This window comes from Chlorocebus sabaeus, chromosome 14 (assembly GCF_047675955.1).
Source record: "Chlorocebus sabaeus isolate Y175 chromosome 14, mChlSab1.0.hap1, whole genome shotgun sequence".
NCBI classification, from domain to species: Eukaryota; Metazoa; Chordata; class Mammalia; order Primates; family Cercopithecidae; genus Chlorocebus; species Chlorocebus sabaeus.
In genome coordinates this window covers 92,676,180-92,699,801 of record NC_132917.1, presented here as the reverse complement: position 1 = coordinate 92,699,801, position 23,622 = coordinate 92,676,180, and the positions used below count along the sequence as shown (strand labels likewise).

The 23,622-nt window shown below is 43.1% G+C and overlaps 1 protein-coding gene across 1 annotated transcript in view; it reads left to right on the top strand.

Annotated features, from left to right (window-relative positions):
* The window catches only part of TTL (tubulin tyrosine ligase), a 44,600-nt gene extending 30,717 nt beyond the window's left edge, over nucleotides 1–13,883 (top strand). The window contains exons 6-7 of the mRNA XM_008008397.3: nucleotides 3,088–3,231; nucleotides 11,686–13,883. Of these exons, the coding sequence (XP_008006588.1) occupies nucleotides 3,088–3,231; nucleotides 11,686–11,800 (259 nt within the window). The 3' untranslated portion in view covers nucleotides 11,801–13,883. The remainder of the gene's footprint in view (nucleotides 1–3,087; nucleotides 3,232–11,685) is intronic.
* The last annotated feature ends 9,739 nt before the right edge of the window (nucleotides 13,884–23,622 follow it).

Below are 23,622 nucleotides of genomic sequence, written 5' to 3'. Positions count from 1 at the left end.
TTTCAGCCAAAAAAAGACAAACAAAATTAGTTTGGCTTCTGATTCTCAGTTTTTCCTTTATGTTGGAATGTAATACTTCTTTCCATTTTATTTTATTTTATTTTGTCTTATTTTTTTGAGACAGAGTCCTGGTCTGTCACCCAGGCTGAAGTGTAGTGGCATGATCTCATCTTACTGCAACCTCCTCCTCCCGGGTTTGAGCGATTCTCCTGCCTCAGCCTCCCGACTAGCTGGGATTACAGGCATGTGCCATCACTCAATGCTAATTTTTTGTATTTTTAGTAGAGACGTTGTTTCGCCGTGTTGGACAGGCTGGTTTTGAACTCCTGACCTCAAGTAATCTGCCTGCCTCAGCCTCCCAAAGTGCTGGGATTACAGGCATGAGCCACTGCACCCGGCCTCCATTTTATATTTCAGTATTTTCTCTCTCTCTTTTTTTACCATGAGCATCTATTCAACTTTGAAATCCTCCTTAATTATAATGTTTTAAAGAATATTCTAATAAAAACAGGCTAAGTACGGTGGCTCATGCCTGTAATCCCAGCACTTTGGGAGGCTGAGGCAGGCAGATCACTTGAGCCCAGGAGTTCAAGACCAGCCTGGGCAACACGGCAAATCTCTGCCTCTACAAGATACAAGAAAAGTAGTAGGGTGTGGGGGGGTGTGCCTGTAGTCCCAGCTACTTGGAAGGCTGAATTGGGAGGATCGCTTGAGCTCAGGGAGGTCAGGGCTGACTGCAGTGAGCCATGATTGGGCCACCGCACTCCAACCTGGGTGATAGAGTGAGACTCTGTCTCCTGCTTTTTTTGGAGAGAGGGTTTCGCTCTCTTTCCCAGGCTGGAGTGCAAAGGTGTGATCTCAGCTCACTGCAACCTCTGTCTCCCATGTTCAGGCGATTCTCCTGCCTCAGCCTCCCGCGTTGCTGGGTTGCTGGGATTGTAGGCATGCAACCACTACAGCCAACTAATTTTTTTTTTTTTTTTTTAAGTGGAGAGCCAAGGTTTCACCATGTTGGCCAGGCTGGTCTCAAACTCCTGACCTAGAGTGATCCACCTGCCTCAGCCTCCTAATACGCTAGGATTACAGGGGTGAGCCACCTCGCCCGGCCGAGAATATTTTAATTAAAGCAAAAGTTAAGGATATTCTTGTGTAGAACAGGTATTTTTTTTTTTAATGTGATATGTGCTTGTCAATGTAGGTTGAATATGAATGGGAGAAGAAATTTTTATTATAATTGGTTTTTAAATGAGTCATCTTAAAAGAACCATTTCAACCAAAATAGTTTTTAAAGGTTTAAATGTATCTATTAGAATACTTTTCTTTTTAGGAAAAAAGAAACGGAGATTGAAGTTTGTGGAGGGCCAAGGGAGGAGGATTGACCCTGGCTTCAAGTTCACAAAGGATTCAGCTCTTTATTAAAGGCATGAGTCAAAACCTGCATCTAGAGCTACGTCTTAGTCACATGAGCAACAGTTCCCTGTATCTTTTTTTGTTTTGTTTTGTTTTGGAGACAGAGTTTTGCTCTTTCACCCAGGCTAGAGTGAAGTGGCGCTATCTTGGCTCACTGCAACCTCTGCCCGCTATGTTCAAGTGATTCTCCTGCCTCAGCATCCCGAGTAGCTGAGATTATAGGCACCCGCCACCATGCCTGGCTAATTTTTGTAATTTTAGTAGAGATGGGACTTCGCCGTGTTGTCAGGCTGCTCTCGAACTCCTGACCTCAGGCGATCCACCCCCCCTCGGCCTCCCAAAGTGGTAGGATTACAGGCGTGAGCCACCGCGCCCGGCCGACCCCTGTATCTTTTTCCTTCCAGATACACAGCTGTGTAGAAGGACAGTTATCTTTGGTACCCCTAGAGTCATTGTAGCACATTTAATTTACTGAGAGAAGTATTTTGCCCCAGCATTCAGTTCGGTGAAAAATCAGGGAAGATCTTTATAAAACAGAAATGGCATAGGTTTTCTGGGATAGTTGTAGGTAAGAGGTATTTATTATTCCTAAATAATAGATATATGGTTATCATAATGAAATATGATGAAAAATTGTTCATAACAGTAACATTTATTAAATGCTTCCTAGGTGCCAGGAGTTATGACAAGTTCCTTATATAATTATCTCATTGAACAATCACTTGTCCAAGATTTTGGCCTGACCTGAGACTTCATGTACTTGTTCATTCATTGTATTTCCGAGATTCACTTTCAACTTTTTTCTGTGTCACTAAAATCGCGCCATTTTTCCATTCATTGTTGCTAACAATACTTCCATATTTCAACTTTTAGTTTCAACTTGCATAGCTCTTAAATCTTTTAATTAGCAATAATTTGCCATTAGAACTAGAACTAGCGAAATCATGAGGTCAACATGTTTTTTTTTGCAAATCCTGGCGTTCGCCAAAGGGCAGTCCATTCTTTACATGGCAAAGATACATGGAAATGTTCTATGTGTTACAAACAAACATGGCAGCAGCCCAGCTGTTGGAGGAATCTTCATTTATAGAGGCCACAGCGACTCGACACTCTACTGCTTCTTGAGACATGGGAAAGTGGCTTTTGCCTGGAAGACCATGAGTGGTTGCAGAGTTTTCTAACAAATGCTTGATAAGTAACATTCTTTTGAATAACCTAATGGTAATGAGTTGAAAAGAGAGAAATTAGGCCGGGCATGGTGGCTCGTGCCTGTAATCCCAGCACTTTGGGAGGCCGAGGTGGGTGGATCACCTGAGGTTGGGAGTTCGAGACCAGCCTGACCAACATGGAGAAACCCCGTTTCTACTAAAAATACAAAATTAGCTGGGTGTGGTGGCGCATGCCTGTAATCCCAGCTGCTTGGGAGGCTGAGGCAGGAGAATCGCTTGAACTCGGGAGGCGGAGGTTACAGTGAGCCAAGATCACGCCATTGCACTCCAGCCTGGGCAAGAAGAGCAAAACTCCGTCTCAAAAAAAAAAAAAAAAAAAAAGGAAAGAGAGAATGAAGTCAAAACTGATATTTGTATTCATCTCATATAAAATCTTTCAAGCACACCTCATGTCTTCCTTCTCCTTTGATCACCCTGTTTAATGAGCATTTCCCCTCCCGCCTCATAGGAACTGCCTCCTGAGCGTGGAGCCTGCCATTAGCACCAAGCACCTCCCTTACCAGAGCTTCCAGCTCTTCGGCTTTGACTTCATGGTGGACGAGGAGCTGAAGGTGTGGCTCATTGAAGTCAACGGTGCCCCTGCGTGTGCTCAGTAAGCCTGCACGTCATTGTGTTTTCACAATGGGAAGTTGGTTCTGCCATTGGGATAGTCTGGGTACAAGTGTAGACACTTTGACTGCTGTGAGGGAGGATGCCACATTGATAGGAGACCCTTGGGAGGACTCTGTCTGGCAGGGGGCTTTGCTGAGTCATTTCCTTTCCCATTTCCCCGTGTATTATAAGCAGATAGGCCCAGTGCGGTGTCCCATGCCTGTAATCCCAGCACTTTGGGAGGCCAAGGCAAGTAGATTGTCTGAGCCCAGGAGTTCAAGACCAGCCTGGGCAACATGGCAAAACCCCATCTCTACAAAAAATACAGAAATTAGTCAGGCATGGTGCTGTGTGCCTATAGTCCCAGCTGCTCGGGAGGCTAAGGTGGGAGGATCACTTGAGCCTGGAAGGTTGAGGCTGCAGTGAACCATGATTGTGCCACTGCATTGCAACCTGGGTGACAGAGAGAGACACTGTCTCAAAAGAAAAAAATGTAAGCAGATAGCCTGTGCCCAGGTGGGTGGTAGATGCCATGGGAGGGTTAAAGCTCATTACCGCCAGAGAGACCCGTGTGACAAGCTGAGTGAGCAGGATCCTATGATGTGGCAACCCAGAAGTTCAGGGGCTCCTGAGGCAGGAAGGAGTCTGGGAAGGTATCTTAGACATGGTGGGTCTGGAGCTGGGGTACAAGAAAAGAGGATTCAGCTGCACCAAAGGGTGGTGGGGAGAGTCTTCCGAAAGAGGTGCAGCGTCCTGCGGGTCTCGCCGTGTCTCGGGCTCTGCAGGTCTGGGAGATGCCCAGAGGAACAGAAGCTCCTGAGAACCTGCCCTCTGGAACTTCTGCTCCTCTCGGGAGAAGCCTGGCTGTAGTATGAGTGTCATGGAGTCATTAAGGAGGAAGGAAGGTAAGAGAGGACCTTCTGTGGAGGGCCTTATGTTTCAGGGAAAGTCACTTCAATTCTCTTGTGCTGAGGGTTCTTCTTTCATGACCCACTTTCATCATGTCAGGACCTTTCATGGTTCCCATCTACATCTTGAAGAAATTGAGTGATTTTTCAAAATGTTTAAGAGAAAGTGCTGTACTTGCTAGGGACAGCATCAACACACAAGTTGTTCTTTACGTAGAAGCTAGGCCTTTACCGTTGCCTGATGGTTGCGACAGGCGTGATTCCATCTTGTTCATCAGTCTCTGCAGCTGATAAGTGCTTATTAGGTGCTGCCTACCTGGCCAGGCTCTGTACGAGGCATGGGTTCACAGTGGGGGCAAAGAGAGACACAGGCTGTACCCTTCTTGGGAAGAGACTGTGGGCAGACAGAGACCAGGCAGATGTCAATTACAAATGGGAACAGGTGATTTAATGGAGAACAAAGGATGCTGAAAGGTAACATAACTGAGCCAAGGGCCCACAATGGGAAGTAGTGTTGGAACTGAGATCTGAAGGCCAAATGCGAGTTAGATGGGCTAAGGGCGGAAGAAGGCAGGGCTCCGCACCTTCCCTCGCCAAATCGACAGTGGTGTGCCCAGTCTTACCCACTGTCCTTTCTATCAGGGGTTTGTCCCTCCATGGTGCTCTAGACCTTACCCTCCTCCTGATCCTGTCCTCTTATCTGGCTCATTTACATTGTCTCCTTTTTCCCTCTCTGGTGCCTAGTTCTCATCAGCATATGCAGTCCCAGGAGATTTTCCCAACTGTTCAAAAAGATGTCCTCCCCTGATGCCACATCCTGTTCCAACAATCACACCTTCTCCGGTTCCCTTCACAGCCCAGCTTCTGCAGAGCAGCCTCTGCACAAGCTGTCTTCTCTTCCTCTGTTCCCATCCATGCTCCCGTCCATTCCAGGCTGGCTCCCATCCTGATTGCCCCACAGAAGCTGTTCTTTGCAAGTCCCCAGCCAAGTCCTTGTTGCCGCCTCCAGCAGCCTCTTTCTGTTCCCACCCCCTGGACCTGTCAGCAGCATTCGAGGCAGCTGACAGCACTCGCTGAGCTGCTTTCCTGTCGTGGCTGGGCACGTGGTACTAGGCAGGCTTGCCTGGGGAGGTGTGGGCAAGCTGGGCTCCGTCTTCCTCATCCAGTGCCTCTGACCTTAGGCCTGGGTGTTTGTCTCCTCTCTCTGTATGTGACCTCAGCCAGCTTCATGATTTTGAAATGAGCAAATGACATCACAGCCCAGAGATACAGACTAGTATCTGCACCTGCCTTCCCTGCCAGAATGTCCCCCTGTCTACCTCCCAGACTTGCCCATCTCAGTTGGTCGCCACCCCCTGCTCCCCACAGAGACTAAGCTCGAACCTGACAATGATCCTGCTTCTGCCTTCCCTTCCCCTCAAGTCCTGCCCATCAGGGCCCTGTGAGTTCTGCCTCTAGCCTCCGGAGTCCTTTGCCCTCCATTTGCACTGTCACCCCTGCATAGGTCATCTTCCACCATAGCGAAGGCTTTGGCATGGAGCCTCCTAACTGGGATGCATTTCTGCTCTTGCCCCAGTGAAATTCATCCTCCCAGAGCAGCCAGTGTGTAAAGCGGACACCAGACCATGCCATTCTCCAGACTTCCCACCGCACCTGGGACACAAACCAGATTCCTCCCTCCATCTGCAAGGCCACTGCCTTACCCACCTCTCCAGCTTCATCCCAAGTCACATTTCCCTTGATTGCTCTTATCTGCAGTGGGCCTTTGTGCTTTCTGTTACCTGTGTGTGGAATCCTCACCACCATTACCACCACCACCAGCCTCACCGTGGCTGGCTGCTTCTTTACCAAAACAACATCTTGAGGAAGCTTTCCCTGAACAGTCCTAGCTCTGATTTTCTCTAGCCAGAGCCTTTGCAGTTTCCCTCATTACTCTGTCATCAGACTAACTCATCAGAAGAAACTGTGTGTGTGTGTGTGTGTGTGTGTGTGTCAACCCCTTCTTCTTTATTTCTACCCTGTCATCCATTCTGTCCGCCTTCTATTCATCCCTGGGTCTTCACTTAGCTGCCACTGGAGAGTCTTCCCCTGTCACCAGGGAGTCTTCCCCTGTCACTGGGGAGTCTTTTCCAGTGTCCCTTCAATTATACTGAGTTGGTCCTTTTCCTGGGTGCCCCTCCGTGTAATGCAAGATGGCTCTTACGTGCTCTTGAAGTCGCCTGCCTTCCCCACCAGTTGTCTGTCTTGTTCACCTGCAAGGCCTTCCATAAATATTTGCCAAGGGAATGCTTTATCTTCATGCAAAACCTTCTGAAGCATTTGTATATAGAGTGGTAACCAGTTTTATTTTACTTTATTTTTGACTTCTGATTATTATTATTATTATTATTATACTTTAAGTTCTAGGGTACATGTACACAACGTGCAGGTTTGTTACATATGTATACATGTGCCATGTTGGTGTGCTGCATCCATTAACTCATCATTTACATTAGGTATATCTCCTAATGCTATCCGTCCCCCTTCCCCCCACCCCACAATGGGCCCCATTATGTGATGTCCCCCATCCTGTGTCCAAGTATTCTCATTATTCAATTCCCACCTATGAGTGAGAACATGCCGTGTTTGGTTTTCCGTCCTTGTGATAGTTTGCTCAGAATGATGGTTTCCAGCTTCATCCATGAACTCATCCTTTTTTATGGGTGCATAATATTCCATGGTGTGTATGTGCCAGATTTTCTTAATCAGTCTGTCACTGATGGACATTTGGGTTGGTTGCAAGTCTTTGCTATTGTGAATAGTGCCGCAGTAAACATACGTGTGCATGTGTCTTTATAGCAGCATGATTTATAATCCTTTGGGTATATATCCAGTAATAGGATGGCTGGGTCAAATGGTATTTCTAGTTGTAGATCCTTGAGGAATCGCCACACTGTCTTCCACAATTGTTGAACTAGTTTACAGTCCCACCAACAGTGTAAAAGTGTTTCCATTTCTCCACATCCTCTCCAGCACCTGTTGTTTCCTGACTTTTTAATGATCGCCATTCTAACTGGTGTGAGATGGTATCTCATTGTGGTTTTGATTTGCATTTCTCTGATGGCCAGTGATGATGAACATTTTTTCATGTGTCTGTTGGCTGCATAAATGTCTTCTTTTGAGAAGTGTCTATTCATATCCTTTGCCCACTTTTCAATGAGGTTGTTTGATTTTTTCTTGTAAATTTGTTTAAGTTCTTTCTAGATTCTAGATATTAGCCCTTTGTCAGATGGGTAGATTGTAAAATTTTTCTCCCATTCTGTAGGTTGCCTGTTCACTCTGATGGTAGTTTCTTTTGCTGTGCAGAAGCTTTTTAGTTCAATCAGATCCCATTCGTCAATTTTGGCTTTTGTTGCCATTGCTTTTGGTGTTTTAGTCATGAAGTCCTTGCTTGTGCCTATGTCATGAATGGTATTGCCTCAGTTTTCTTCTAGGGTTTTTATGGTTTTAGGTCTAACATTTAAGTCTTTAATCCATCTTGAATTAATTTTTGTATAACGTGTAAGGAAGGGATCCAGTTTCAGCTTTCTACATATGGCTAACCAGTTTTCCCAGCACCGTTTATTAAATAGGGAATCTTTTCCCCATTTCTTGTTTTTGTCAGGTTTGTCAAAGATCAGATGGCTATAGATGTGTGGTATTATTTCTGAGGGCTCTGTTCTGTTCCATTGGTCTATATCTCTGTTTTGGTACCAGTACCATGCTGTTTTGGTTACTGTAGCCTTATAGTACGGTTTGAAGTCAGGTAGCGTGATGTCTCCAGCTTTGTTCTTTTGGCTTAGGATTGTCTTGGCAATGCGGGATCTTTTTTGGTTCCATATGAACTTTAAAGTAGTTTTTTCCAATTCTGTAAAGAAAGTTATTGGTAGCTTGATGGGGATGGCATTGAATCTATAAATTACCTTGGGCAGTATGGCCATTTTCACGATATTGATTCTTCCTATCCATGAGCATGAAATGTTCTTCCATTTGTTTGTGTCCTCTTTTATTTCATTGAGCAGTGGTTTGTATTTCTTCTTGAAGAGGTCCTTTACATCCCTTGTAAGTTGGATTCCTAGGTATTTTATTCTCTTTGAAGCAATTGTGAATGGGAGTTCACTCATGATTTGGCTGTCTGTCTGTTATTGATGTATAGGAATGCTTGTGATTTTTGCACATTGATTTTGTGTCCTGAGACTTTGCTGAAGTTGCTTATCAGCTTAAGGAGATTTTGGGCTGAGACGATGAGGTTTTCTAAATATACAATCATGTCATTGGCAAACAGGGACAATTTGACGTCCTCTTTTCCTAATTGAATACCCTTTATTTCTTTCTCCTGCCTGATTGCCCTGGACAGAACTTCCAACACTATGTTGAATAGGAGTGGTGAGAGAGGGCATCCCTGTCTTGTGCCAGTTTTCAAAGGGAATGATTCCAGTTTTTGCCCATTCAGTATGATATTGGTTTGTCATAAATAGCTCTTATTATTTTGAGATACATCCCATCAATACCTAGCTTATTGAGAGTTTTTAGCATGAAGGGCTGTTGAATTTTGTCAAAGGCCTTTTCTGCATCTTTTGAGATAATCATGTGGTTTTTGTCTTTGGTTCTGTTTATATGCTGGATTACGTTTATTGATTTGCGTATGTTGAACCAGCGTTGCATCCCAGGAATGAAGCCAACTTGGTCATGGTGGATAAGCTTTTTGATGTGCTGCGGGATTCAGTTTGCCAGTATTTTATTGAGGATTTTTGCATCAGTGTTCATCAGGGATATTGGTCTAAAATTCTCTTTTTCTGTTGTGTCTCTGCCACGCTTTGGTATCAGGATGATGCTGGCCTCATAAAATGAGTTAGGGAGGATTCCCTCTTTTTCTATTGATTGGAATAGTTTCAGAAGGAATGGTACCAACTCCTCTTTGTACCTCCAGGAGAATTCGACTGTGAATCTGTCTGGTCCTGGACTTTTTTTGGTTGGCAGGCTAGTAATTATTGCCTCAATTTCAGAGCCTGTTTTTGGTCTATTCAGGGATTCAACTTCTTCCTGGTTTAGTTTTGGGAGGGTGTATGTGTCCAGGAATTTATCCATTTCTTCTAAGTTTTCTAGTTTATTTCCATAGAGATGTTTATAGTATTCTGTGATGGTAGTTTGTATTTCTATGGGATCGGTGGTGATATCCCCTTTATCATTTTTTATTGCGTCTATTTGATTCATCTCTCTTATTAGTCTTGCTAGCGGTCTATCAATTTTGTTGATCTTTTCAAAAAAGCAGCTCCTGGATTCATTGATTTTTTGAAGGGTTTTTTGTGTCTCTATCTCCTTCAGTTCTGCTCTGATCTTAGTTATTTCTTGCCTTCTGCTAGGTTTTGAATGTGTTTGCTCTTGCTTCTCTAGTTCTTTTAATTGTGATGTTAGGGTGTCAATTTTAGATCTTTCCTGCTTTCTCTTGTGGGCATTTAGTACTATAAATTTCCCGTTACACACTGCTTTAAATGTGTCCCAGAGATTCTGGTATGTTGTGTCTTTGTTCTCATTGGTTTCAAAGGACATCTTTATTTCTGCCTTCATTTTGTTATGTACCCAATAGTCACTTCAAGAGCAGGTTGTTCAGTTTACATGTAGTTGAGTGGTTTTGAGTGAGTTTCTTAATCCTAAGTTCTAGTTTGATTGCACTGTGGTCTGAGAGACAGTTTGTTACAGTTTCTGTTATTTTTTTATTTTTTATTTTGTTTTGAGATGGAGTCTCACTCTGTCACCCAGGCTGGAGTGCAGTGGCACAATCTCGGCTCACTGCAAGCTCCGCCTCCCAGGTTCACGCCGTTCTCCTGCCTCAGCCTCCCAAGTAGCTGGGACTACAGGTACCCACCACCACACCCGGCTAATTTTTGTATTTTTTAGTAGAGACGGGGTTTCACTGTGTTAGCCAGGATGGTCTCGATCTCCTGACCCCGTGATCCACCTGCCTCGGCCTCCCAAAGTGCTGGGATTACAGGCGTGAGCCACCACGCCTGGCCAATTTCTGTTCTTTTACATTTGCTGAGGAGTGCTTTACTTCCAATTATGTGGTCAGTTTACTTCCAATTATGTGGTCAATTTTGGAATAAGTGCAATGTGGTGCTGAGAAGAATGTATATTCTGTTAATTTGGGGTGGAGAGTTTTGTAGATGTCTGTTAGGTCTGCTTGGTGCAGAGCTGAGTTCAATTCCTGAATATCCTTGTTAACTGTCTTATTGATCTATCTAATGTTAACAGTGGAGTGTCAAAATCTCCTGTTATTATTGTGTGGGAGTCTAAGTCTCTTTGTGGGTCTGTAAGGACTTACTTTATGAATCTGGGTGCTCCTGTATTGGGTGCATATATATTTAGGATAGTTAGCTCTTATTGTTGAATTGATCACTTTACCGTTATGTAATGGGCTTCTTTGTCTCTTTTGATCTTTGATGGTTTAAACTCTGTTTTATCAGAGACTAGGACTGCAACCCCTGCTTTTTTTTGTTTTCCATTTGCTTGGTAGATCTTCCTCCATCCCTTTATTTTGAGCCTATGTGTGTCTCTGCATGTGAGATGGGTCTCCTGAATACAGCAAACTGATGGGTCTTGACTCGTTATCCAATTTGCCAGTCTGTGTCTTTTAATTGGAGCATTTAGCCCATTTACATTTAAGGTTAATATTGTTATGTGTGAATTTGATCCTATCATTATGATGTTAGCTGGTTATTTTGCTCATTAGTTGATGCAGTTTCTTCCTAGCATCGATGGTCTTTACAGTTTGGCATGTTTTTGCAATGGCTGGTACTGGTTGTCCCTTTCCATGTTTAGTGCTTCCTTCAGGAGCTCTTGTAAGGCAGGCCTGGTGGTGACAAAATCTCTCAGCATTTGCTTGTCTGTAAAGGATTTTATTTCTCCTTCACTTATGAAGCTTAGTTTGGCTGAATATGAAAATCTGGGTTGAAAATTCTTTTCTTTAAGAATGTGGAATATTGGCCCCCGCTCTCTTCTGGCTTACAGAGTTTCTGCCGAGAGATCCACTGTTAGTCTGATGGGCTTCCTTTGTGGGTAACCCGACCTTTCTTTCTGGCTGAGTGGCAACCAGTTTAAGAAATGTGGTCACAAAATAGAATTTCTAGGGCAGATTTTGGTAAAAAACAAAAACAAGAAAAACTGCCAGGCACGGTGGCTCACGCCTGTAATCCCAGCACTTTGGGAGGCCGAGGTGAGAGGGTTGCTTGAGCTCAGGAGTTCAAGAGCAGCCTGGGCAACACAGCAAGACCCTGTCTCTACAAAGCATTTTAAAATTAGCTGGGCACAGTGGTGCACACCTATAGTGCCAGCTACTTGCGAGGCTAAGGTGGGAGGCTCCCTTGAGCCTGGGAATTTGAGGCTGCAGTGTATGTACCATGATTGCACCACTGCATGCCAGCTTGGGAGACAGAGTAAAACCCTGTCTCAAAAACAAAAAAACATTTATTTTTGTTTTTGCTTGCACTTTGATGAACATCCTCAATGATATTTTTTAAAACACATTTCAGGAAGCTCTATGCAGAACTGTGCCAGGGCATCGTGGACATAGCCATTTCCAGTGTCTTCCCACCCCCAGATGTGGAGCAACCTCAGACCCAGCCAGCTGCCTTCACCAAGCTGTGATGGAGGGGCGCTCCCTGCTGCCTTGGAAAAAGCACGGGGTCCTGCTCCAGGGAATGGTGAAATGACTGGATTGCTTTTTATCCAGCCCACAGCAGGGGAAAGAAAGGCCACTCGCAAAGATGAGATGGAGGAAGGCACGTGAGCAGAGGATGCAGCTCCCGAAGACAGGGTTGCTCAGGGGGCTTCCCAGGTGGAGCACTCAGCAATGCTGTTGAGACGTTTGAAAACAACTTTGGTACACAAAGGCAGCCTTGTGAGCAGAGCTCCTTCCCCTCTCCCCGGGAATGGCAGGGCACTGGGACCTCTGGTCGGTGCCTCCCACCCACTGCAGCCCTAGTGCCTTAGCTCCATGCCCGGCTGCAGCCCCACTGCTCTGGACTGTGGATTGGACGTCAGAGCATATTGGAGGTTGCCTGTGTGTTCCCCGCCCATCCCTTCCGTAACACTCTGCCACTCAGCTCTGGACAAGCATGCACCAACAGTCCTTAGTTTTGTTTTGTGCACTGGCCTCTCGGTGAAGGTGGTTTCCCGCATCACCTTCCTGATGGCGTTTGGTCAGTCACCTGTCAGGGTTTGTGTGGGTTGGGCCCCAAAACAGCATATGCTGCCCTAAGTCTGCTCTCTGCATGTTTTAGAAACAAAGTGGCAAGTCTGCCCTGAACCTGTAAGCATCAAATAAGCATGAGAGAGAACAAAACATGATATATTGCTTTACTTAATAGGTTGAATATGGTAGGTCTTTGAAAATATGATGATTCAATTTTCTCAATTTTCTTTGCTTTAACCAAAATTCTAAATGCAGTTTTGCCTAGTTCTCCCCCGCCCCCTTTTTTTTTTTTTTTTTTTTTTTTTTTTTTTTTAAAAAAAAAACCTTTGTAAAAACCTCTCTGAGGATCAGGAGTCAGTAAAATTCCACTCCCCAGTGGCCCTGCCCCAGACAAAGGTTGCTTTCCCCCTTTTTGTTCTTTTTATGCCCCAAGCACTTTCTGCAGTAGCTAGAGGGACAGGTTTCCTTCCAGGAAGGTTTTGAGTTCCTGTGCCTGTAGGCATCAGGAGAGTATATGTGAGAATATATGTCCTGCCTGAATGGGAAAGTCTTCTAAAATGGGAAAGAAGTGGTTTCAGCTCCACACAGTGTCTTGTAAGTCTCAACAAATGTGTACTGTTAGAAGTGGCTTCCACTTACTGGATTAACTAATACTTTATAGGCTTTTCAGGAGGCCACATCACTAGCAGTAGGGAGAACAAGATGTCATTTGTGTTCAGTGTAAGCTGAGTAGACAGGCCCTTCCTAGAGTGTCCTGGAAATCACAGCAACCCATTGAAAACTGCCCTCCCCACCAGAACGTGCTGTGTTCTTTCTTCATGGCTATGTGTGCTCCATTCCTCGTTTCTGCTTGGCTCAAGAAAACATTTCTGCAGTCAGGTGAGACTTTTACAAAAGAGGAGAAAATCAATGCCTCCTTGAACATGATGACATGTGAGAACTTACGATGAAAAAGGCAATAATGATAGAAATTATTTCTTAGGTGCAGCAATAGTTGATAGGATGTGAGGGTGTTACCTTGGGGTGAAGTGGAGAAGGTCCCAGGTGAATTGGCTCTCATGGAAATTTGAAATTGCAAAGTAAACGTCCTGGGGATTACCCAGAATACAGATTTAAAAGTTTGCCTGTAGAGCAAAACAAAACAGTCAGTTGTAATTGTTAATCTGTGAGACCCAACGCAGCCGATGGGTTGGTATTTGGGAAATTCAGAGAAGGGAATGAGATCTGATCGGATCCTGGGAAGATGTATACCCAGTTAGAACCTGTAGGGTTCTGGGTCCCTGGCAAGTCCAGGTGGGCGGGTGACAGGAAAAGCATGGGCGTTTTTGTAATGCTGTCACATGCTAACACAGGTTTGTAATTATCTTTTGGACCCAAATTATAGAGACATTCACGGGTTTTCTAGCCCTCACGGTAACAGAGCTAAGAATTCAGATGTCAGGAAGTCTGTGAATCTTGATGGATTTTCTGAGAAACCTGATTCAATGGCATATATATGAGGGAAGTAAGACTTTTAAGAAAATAAAAAGTTATGCCTCATTCCTCATGTGGCTTCCAATAAGTATCTTAGGCACTTATTTTGTTTATAAATATTTTTAAAATTTTTAAAATTTTATTATTTTTTACAAGGACGTGGTCTCATTATGTTGCCCAGGCTGGATCGCAGTGGCTATTCGCAGTTGCAATCAGCACACTGCAGCCTCGAATTTCTGGGCTTGAGTGATCCTCCTGTCTCAGCCTCCTGGGTGGCTGAGACTACAGGTGCACAACACCAAGCCTGGCTTTATGTATTTATTTCTGTTCATGTGGAATGATTGGTTCAGAACTGTTCCTTTCCCATCCATGATGTCCTTGACACAGAAGGTCATGCCTGGCTCGCAGTCAGGCTTCATACTTTTGGTCCATGTAAGTGCTGCCCATTGCTGGGGGAGGAGTCATTGTTTATTTGGAAATGTCAGTTGCAATCATGGTTCTGTCATTTGACTGCACAGTATCAGAGGAGCCTGTTAACCTCTCTGTGCCTTAGTTTCTTAGCCCATGAAAGAGATCATTGCCTGACCCAGGGACTACCTCAAGGGCTTTTGGTGAGGACAAGTGACAGTAGGAAGATGCAAGAGCCTTTAGTACCAAGGTTCTCAACACTGACCATATGCTCGAATGACTTGTGAAGCTTTTAAAACATGTTAGTGCCCACTCTTCCCCTCTCTGCCCGGCCAGTGAAATCAGAACCTCAGACAGCAATATGCCTTGAGATGCCTTGAACCACACTTGAGAAGGAAGGACAAACACATTATTACCTTGGAAGAATTGCATAAGGCTTATGACTTAAAAAAAAAATTCTTTTTAGAAACACAAACATTTCTTTAAGAATGACCAGATGTTGCCACATGTATTTATGACGCAAGCAGGTGTTATCTAAGCAGTTTCTCTGTTTGCTTGTCATAGCGGCATTTGGAAACTTGAACATGCTTTCCTTTACGTAAATAGTTTATGAAGCTTTGACAACAAATGTAAACAGACATGAAATTACAAATCTGCTAAATATGTATTAAGGGTGTTAATTTTTTTTTTTTTTTTTTTTTTTTTTTTGAGGTGGAGTCTCACTCTGTCGCCCAGGCTGGAGTGCAGTGGCACAATCTCGGCTCACTGCAAGCTCCGCCTCCCGGGTTCACGCCATTCTCCTGCCTCAGTCTCCCGAGTAGCTGGGACTACAGGCGCCCGTCACCACGCCTGGCTAATTTTTTGTATTTTTAGTAGAGACGGGGTTTCACTGTGTTAGCCAGGATGGTCTCGATCTCCTGACCCTGTGATCCACCCGCCTCGGCCTCCCAAAGTGCTGGGATTACAGGTGTGAGCCACCGCGCCCGGCCAAGGGTGTTAATTATTGAGAGAAAGTCCCCTTCCCCCACACTCAACTCCTATGGCAATTATGAACTCCATTTTACCAAGAACATTTAAGTGCCTCAGCATCTGTGTGATGTATTGGAGCAGATGCTGGCATAGGTACCAGTTGACATGATGTGTCACTAGCTCTGCGGGATGATTGCCACATACATGGAACACCTGGGAGTGCTGGAAATGTGCTGGGATTGAAGCTTCAAAGTGTGTTTTCATTCACAGTGGAGGCTACATCAAGCAAGGGGAGGTCCAGCCCTCTTGCAGGTGTGGTGAGAGGCTCTACTAGCAAAGACACAGGCGCCGGAGTGGGTCCCATGTAGCATGCGGGTGCTATAGAGAAAATTCGGTGATATACATGGCTCTGATCCTGGACATAAAATCTGTACTGGAGAGGAAATGACTGCTGAAATAAGGCAATTGTATGAATATTTAAAATGCCTGGAATACTAAAGTAAAGTAATGATATTTCAAATGTTTTTGTGCCCTTTCGTTCTTGTTGTAAGTATTGACTATCCTAGGATATCATTGGTCATTTAAATTCATCATATAATTAGCTGGGCGTGGTGGTGCATGGCGGAGGCTGAGGTGGGAGGATCGCTTGAGGCTGAGGTGTGAGGCTGCCGTGAACCATGTTCACACCACTGTACTCCAGCCTGAGCAAAGAGCGAGACCCTGTCTCAAAAATAAATAATAAAGTAAATATAAATCCATGATGCCGTTACTCGGGTAGACAGACTTTCTGTAAAAGGTCGGCTAATAAATCTGCTAGCCTTTGCAAACCGTATAGGGCCTTTGGTTTTTTTTTTTTTTTTTCCATACTTTTTGTTTTTTTCTCCAGCTCTTAAAAAATACAAAAACTGTTCTTAGCTCATAGGTCACATAAAAGCAGGCCAGATGTGGCAGTAATTTGCTGACCCCAGGATGTTACCCGATACATAAGCCAACAGACTGTCCTTCAAAACTGATGAGCTGCTCAGTGAAGCACTGAGACTATTTCAGCTGCCAAAGTCCCAGCCCATCTTTTCTTACATGTCTTGTGTATCGAGTTCTTGCAAAGCATTTCACCAAGGCCAGGTTTTTAAATACCTATAAACCTCACACACCTCAGGTGCTTAGTCTTGTGGATAGAAAGAGTTTCATTAATGCAAATTGTTGTTAGCTTGTAACTTCTTGTGCCATAAGGCTGAATGCTTTGAACATCTTTACTTTGTATGGGTGGCCTGCCTTCTGTGGCTGCTTCCACTTCCTTAATACACCTCTGGCACAGGAAAGGTTTCCATGCCCAGAAGCCCAGAAGCCCTGGCACCCCGCTCTGAACAGGTTTCACATGCAGCATGACACATTCCCAGTGGACTCAGCAGAGAGCGCATGGGCACGGTGCAGGGGGCAAGCAGACATGGACCCAGGCAAGCAGCTACTTAGGCGCCTGAGAGTGGACAGGTCCAAAGCCTTTGGAGAACTTCTCTTAACGACTGGTCCCACTTGCTGTCCTTCTCCTTAACCTTAAGTTCTCCCATAGCACAGAGGTGTAGTAATATTTTGAAGGTGTTTTCCCCAAGGCATCCCTCCATATCTTAGTCTATTTTGTATTGCCGTAACAGAATGCTACAGAGAAGTGTATTCGGCTCATGGTTCTGGAGGATGAAAAGTCCAATATCAAGGGGCCGTATCTGGTGAGGGCCTTCTTGCTGCCTCGTAGCATGGCAGAAGGCATCACATGGCAAGAGAGGAAGGGAGTCTAACTCATGCTTTTACCAACAACCCAGAAAAAGAAAAAAAGAAAAAGAGAGGAAGGAAGGAAAGGAAGGAAGGAAGGAAGGAAGGGAAGGAAGTTTATAAAATAGAACCAAGTAGAAATTTTGGAGTTGCAAAGTACAAAAATACAAATGAAAAATTTACTTGAGAAGTTTAAAAATAGGTTTGAACTGGTAAAAGAAGGAATCAGTGAATTAGAAGCCATTTGAGATTATCCAGTCTGAGGAACAGAAAAAAAAAAAAAACGGCAAAGAAAAATGATCAGTGCTTCGGAGACCTTTCAGACACCATCAAACATAGCAACATACACAAAATAGAAGTCCTAGAATAGAGAAGTGAGAGAGAGGGAAGGGGATAAAAAATATATTGGAAGAAATAGTGGCCAAAACCTTTCCCACTTTGAGGAAAAACATTAAAGTGAATCCAAGAAGCTCAACAAATTCTAAGTAGGAAAGACTGAAAGAGTCCACCTCGAGACACACCAGCCACTAAGAAAATAATTTTAAATATATAGTAAAAAATGACAAGGAAACGGAAATGTTACACTAGAAAATATATATTTCAGAAAAGAGAAGGAAGTAATGAAAAATAGAGGAGAAAAAAAGGCAAGAGGCATAGGAAACCAACAGTAAAGTGGTAGCTAAATCCTGCCTTATCAGTAATTTCATTAAATGCGAATGAATTAACTACTCCATCGGAAGGTAGAGACTGGCAAATTGATTTTTTTAAAAAATGATCCAACTATATGCTGTCTACAAAAAACACTTCATTTTATTTTTATTATTTAGAGACAGAATCTTGCTCTGTTGCTTAGGTTGGAGTCTAGTGGTGTAATGATAGCTCACTGCAGCCTCAAACTTCTGGTTTCAAGTAATCTTCCCACCTCAGCCACCCAAGTAGCTGGAACTATAGGCTCCTGCCACCATACTTGGCTAATTTAAAGCATTTTTGTTTTTTTAGAGATAGGGCCTGGCTTTCTTCAAAACTTGCCTGGCTAATTTCACTTCACATAATGATCTCCAGTTCCATCTGTGTTATTGGAAGTGACAGGATCTCACTCTTTATGGCTGAACAGTACTCCATTGTGTGTAAGCAACATATTTTCTTTATCCATTCATCTGCTGATGGACACTTACGTTGCTTCCAAATCTTGGCTATTGTAAACAAGGCTGCAGTAAACATGGGAGTGCAAATATCTCTCCAAAACAAAAATTTTTTTTTTTTTAGAGATAGGGTCGTACTGTATTTTCCAAGCTGGTCTTGAACTCCTGGCCTCAGGCAATCTCCTGCCTCAGTCTGCCCTGACTAGCTGGGATTACAGGCATCAGCCAGTACACCTGGAAAAACACACTTTAGATTAAAAAACACAAATAGGTTGAAAGTAAAATGATGGAAAAAGATATGCTTTGCAAACAGTAACTCAAAGAGAACTGGAATGGCTATACTAATATTAAACAACATAGGCTTTAAGAAAAAAATTGTTTCTACAGACAAAGAAGGACTTTTTTTAATAGTTCCAGCTTTTATTTTAGATTCTGGAGGTACATGTGCATGTTTGTTACATGGGTCCTGAGGTTGGGGAACAGATCCCATTACCCAAGTGGTGAGCATAGTACCCAATAGTTAGCTTTCCAAGCCTTGCTCCCCTCCCTCCCGTCTCCCTCTTGTAGTCTTTAGTGTCCCTTGTTGCTGTTTTTGTGTCCATGTGTATCTAATGTTTGGTCTCCCGTTTTCTGTTCCTATGTTATTTCACTTAGGATAATGGCCTCCACCTACATCCATGTTAGTGCAAAGGAGATGATTTCATTCTTTTTTCTGGCTGCATAGTATTCCGTGGTCTATATGTACTACATTTTCTTTATCCAATCCACTGCTGATGGATGGGCACCTAGGTTGATTCCATGTCTTTGCTATTGTGAAGAGCACTGTAATAAATATATAGGTGCATGTGTCTTTCTGGTAGAATGAATTGTTTTCTTTTGGATATATACCCAGTAATGGGAGGCTACGTTGAATAGTAGCTCTGTTTGTTTGTTTGATGGAGTCTCGCTCTGTCACCCAGGCTGGAGTACGATGGGTGTGATCTGTGCTCACTGCAACCTCTGCCTCTTGGGTTTAAGTGATTCTCCTGCCTCAGCCTCCCAAGTAGCTGGGACTACAAGCGTGTGCCACCACGCCCAGCTAATTTTTGTATTTTTAGCAGAGACGGTTTCACCATATTGGCTAGGCTGGTCTTGAACTCCTGACCTCAGGTGATCCACCTGCCTCAGCCTCCCAAAGTGCTGGGATTACAGGCGTGAGCCACCGTGCCTGGCTGCTCTGTTTTAAATTCTTTGAGAAATCTCAAACTTCTTTCCACAGTGGCTCAACCAATTTACATTCCTGCCAGCAGTGTATAAGCATTCTCTTTTTTTCCACAGCCTCTTCAGCATGTGTTATTTTTTGACTTTTTAATAATAGCTATTCTGAGTGGCATGAGATGATATCTTGTTGTGATTCTGATTTGCATTTCTCTGATGATTAGTGATGATTAACATGTTTTCATATGTGTCTGGCCACCTGTATGTCAAGGACATTTTATATTGATAAAAGGATCAGTCCATTAGGAAAATATGACAATTACAAACATATGTACCTAGCAATACAGCCTAAAGATACATGACATAAAAACTGAGAGAACTGAAGGAAGAAACAGGCAATTTAACTACAATTAGTCAGAACCCTCAAAACTCCATTTCAGTAATAGCTAGAGAAACTAGGCAGAAGATCAACAAGAAAATAGAAAACACTATAAACCAACTAAACTTGACAAATATCTACAAGGCACTCCACCCAACAGCAGCAAGATATACATCCTTCTCAAGTGCACCTGGAACATTCTCTGGGGTAGATCACATGCTAGGCCATAAAACAGGTCTCAGTAAATTTAAAAGAATTGAAATCATACTACATATGTTCTCTGACCATGTTGGAATAAAATCAGAAATCAATAACAAATTTTGTCAATTTCTTTATTAATGAAATACACAAGTAAAGAGGTTGGAACTTTTAAAACTTCCCACAGGGAAAAGCCCAGGACCAGATGGTAAGCCAGATGGTAAGGAATTAACACGACTATTTCATAGAGTCTCCTAAAAAATAGAAGAGAAGAAAATACTCCTCAATTGAGAATAGTGTCCTCAATTTTATGAGGTCACTCTTAATACTCTGATACTAAAACCAGACAAAAATATCACAAGAAAAGCAAATAGAAGACCAATAATCTCTTGGGAATACAAATGGAAAAAATCTTCAACAAAATACTAGTAAACCAAATCCAACAACATATAAAAAGGATTATACATTATGACTAAGTAGGACTTACCCTAAGATTACAAAGTTTGGAATCACGTATGTTCTCTTATAAGTGGGAGCTAGGCTGGGCGTGGTGGCTCACTCCTATAATCTCAGCACTTTTAGGAGGCCAAGGTGGGCAGATCAAATGAGGCCAGGAGTTTGAGTCCAGCCTGGGCAACATGGTTAAATCTCATCTCTATTAAAAATACAAGAATTAGCCAGGCATGGTGGTGCATGCCTGTAATCCCAGCTACCCTGATGGCTGAGGCACAAGAATCACTTGAACCTGAGAAGAGGAGGTTGCAGTGAGCCGAGATCACACAACTCTCTATCCTAGGTGACAGAGCAAAATCCTGTCTCAAAAAAAGTTAAATTAAAAAATGGGACCTAAACAGTGGGTACACATGGACATAAAGATGGGAACAGGCCAGGTGCAGTGGCTCAAGCCTGTAATCCCAGCACTTTGGGAGGCCGAGGCGGGCGGATCACGAGGTCAGAAGATCGAGACCATCCTGGCTAATACGGTGAAACCCCATCTCTACTAAAAATACAGAAAATTAGCCAGGCGTGGTGGCAGGCGCCTATAATCCCAGCTACTCGGCAGGCTGAGGCAGGGGAATCGCTTGAACCCGGGAGGTGGAGGTTGCAGTGAGCCGAGATTGCACCACTGTGCCACTGCACTCCAGCCTGGGTGACAGACTCTGTCTCAAAAAATAAAATAAAAGATGGGAACAGCAGAGACTGGGGACTACTAGCGCCAAGAGAGAAGGAGGGGAGCAAAGGTTGAAAACTACCTATTGGATACTATGCTCACTACCTGGGTGACAGGTTCAACCATACCCCAGACCTCAGCATCACGCAGTACACCTTTGTAACAAACTTGCACATGTACCTCGCGATTCTAAAACAAACGTTGAGAAGGGGAAAAGAAAGAATGCAAAGTTTGTTTAACTTACAAAATTTACTTAATATACCACTTTAATAGAAAAAAAGGACAAAAAGCACATGATCATTTCAATATACACTGAAAAAGCATTTGGCAATACACAACACTCTTTCTTGGAAAAAACCTCTCAACAAACGAAATAAATTACTTCCTCAACTTGATAAAGAGCATCTTTGGAAAAACCCACAGCCTACATCATATTAATGGTGATGTGAAAGCTCCAGTTGGGAACTTTCTTCCCAATATCAGGCACAAAACAGTTATATTTATTCTTGTCACTTCAACATTGTACTAAATGTTATAGACAGAGCAATTAGACAAAAGGAAGGAAGGAAGAGTGCGCATTCAGATTGGAAAGGCAGAAGTATGACGATCTCTCTTTGCAGACGACAAGATATCATATAGAAAAAGTCCTAAGAAATCCACTAACACCGTTAGAATGTTCAGCAAGATTGCCAGACACGAGATCAATATACAAAACTCAATGGTATTTCTACATATTACGAACAACTTGAAGTTAAGAAAACAATTCCATTTATATCAACATCAAAAAGAATGAAATACTTAGGAATAAATTTAACAAAAGTTCATTTCTACACCAAATACTACAAAACATCTCTGAAAGAAATTAAAGAACACCTAAATAAATGGAAAGACATCCCATGTTTATGGATTGGGAGACAATTATCGTTAGGATGAAAATAGGCCCCAAATTGATCTACAGATTGAACACAATCCTGATCAAGAATCTCAGCCTTCTTTGCAGAAATTGACAAGTTGGACAGGGCATGGTGGCTCACGCCTGTAATCCCAGCACTTTGGGTGGCCGAGGCAGGTGGATCACTTGAGGTCAGGAGTTCAAGATCAGCCTGGCCAACATGGTAAAACCCCGTCTCTACTAAAAGTACAAAATTAGCTAGGCATGGTGGTGCATGCCTGTAATCTCAGCTATTTGGGAGGCTGAGGCAGGAGGTGGAGGTTGCAGTGAGCCGAGATCATGCCACTGCACTGCAACCTCAGCAACAAGAGTGAAACTCTGTCTCAAAAAAAAAAACAAAAAACAAAACAAAACAAAAAAAGAGAGAAAGAAATTGACAAGCTAAGCTGGCGCTAAAATCTATATTGAAATACAAAGGATCAAAGAAATCTGGAGAAAGAAGAACAAAGTTGGAGGATGTGCACTTCCTGATTTCAATATTTATTGCAAAGCTATATTAATCAAATCTGTGTAGTATTGTAGACAGACATACAGACAAATGTAGATAGACATATAGATCAAGAGAATATAACTGAGAGTCAAAAATAAACCCTTGCATCTATGGTGAATTGATTTTCGACAAGGAGGCCAAGAAAGTTTGATGAGGGAAAGAATAGTCTTTTTAACAAATGGTGTTAGGACAACTGGCTATCCACATGGAAAGGAATAAAGTGATATGCCTTTCTCACCCCATATACAAAAATTAGCTCAGAATGGGTCAAAGACTTAAATGTAAGAGTTGAAACTACAAAACTCTAAGTAGAAAATGTAGGTAAAAATTCCCATGATTGAAAAAGATCCAGTATTTGATAGCACAACAGGGTGACTGCAGTCAGCAATAATTTGTTGTACCTTTAAAAATAACTGAGGAAGTACAATTGGAATGTTCATAACATAGAAATGATGAATGCTTGAAGTGATGGAAACCCCATCTACCCTCCTGTGATTATTACATTGTATGCCTGTATCAAAACATCTCATATACCCCCTAAATATGCTAATTATGTACCCATAAATTTTTTTTTAAATCCTCATGACCTTGGATTACACGATGATGTCTTAGATATGATATAAAAAGACAGGCAACAAAAGAAAAAAAACACACTTCAAAACTGAAACGGTTTGCTTCAGAGGACACCAGCAAGAAAGTAAAAACCCACAGAATGGGAGAAAATATTTGCAAATCATGTATCTGACAAGGACTAGTATAGGCTATCTAAAGAACTACAACTACTCAGCTGGCCGGGCGTGCGCGGTGGCTCATGCCTGTAATCCCAGCATTGAGAGAGGCAAGGCGAGAAGATAGCTTGAGGTCGGAAGTTCAAGACCAGCCTGTGCAACACAGACTCCCGGCTCAAATTTTTTATAAAAAGTGCTATAGGAAGGAAAAGTACCAGGTGAACTAGGAAAAGGGGAAGTTGACAGTAAGGAGGGACTCTCAGGGACAGGAGGATACTGGGTAGTGGTGGTTTAACTGTTTTGTGGTGATGGCTGCATGGTTGTATACATAGGTCAAAACTTAACACGTACACTTTAAATGTTTGGTTTATTGTATGCCAGTTATAACGCAATATAGCTGTTAA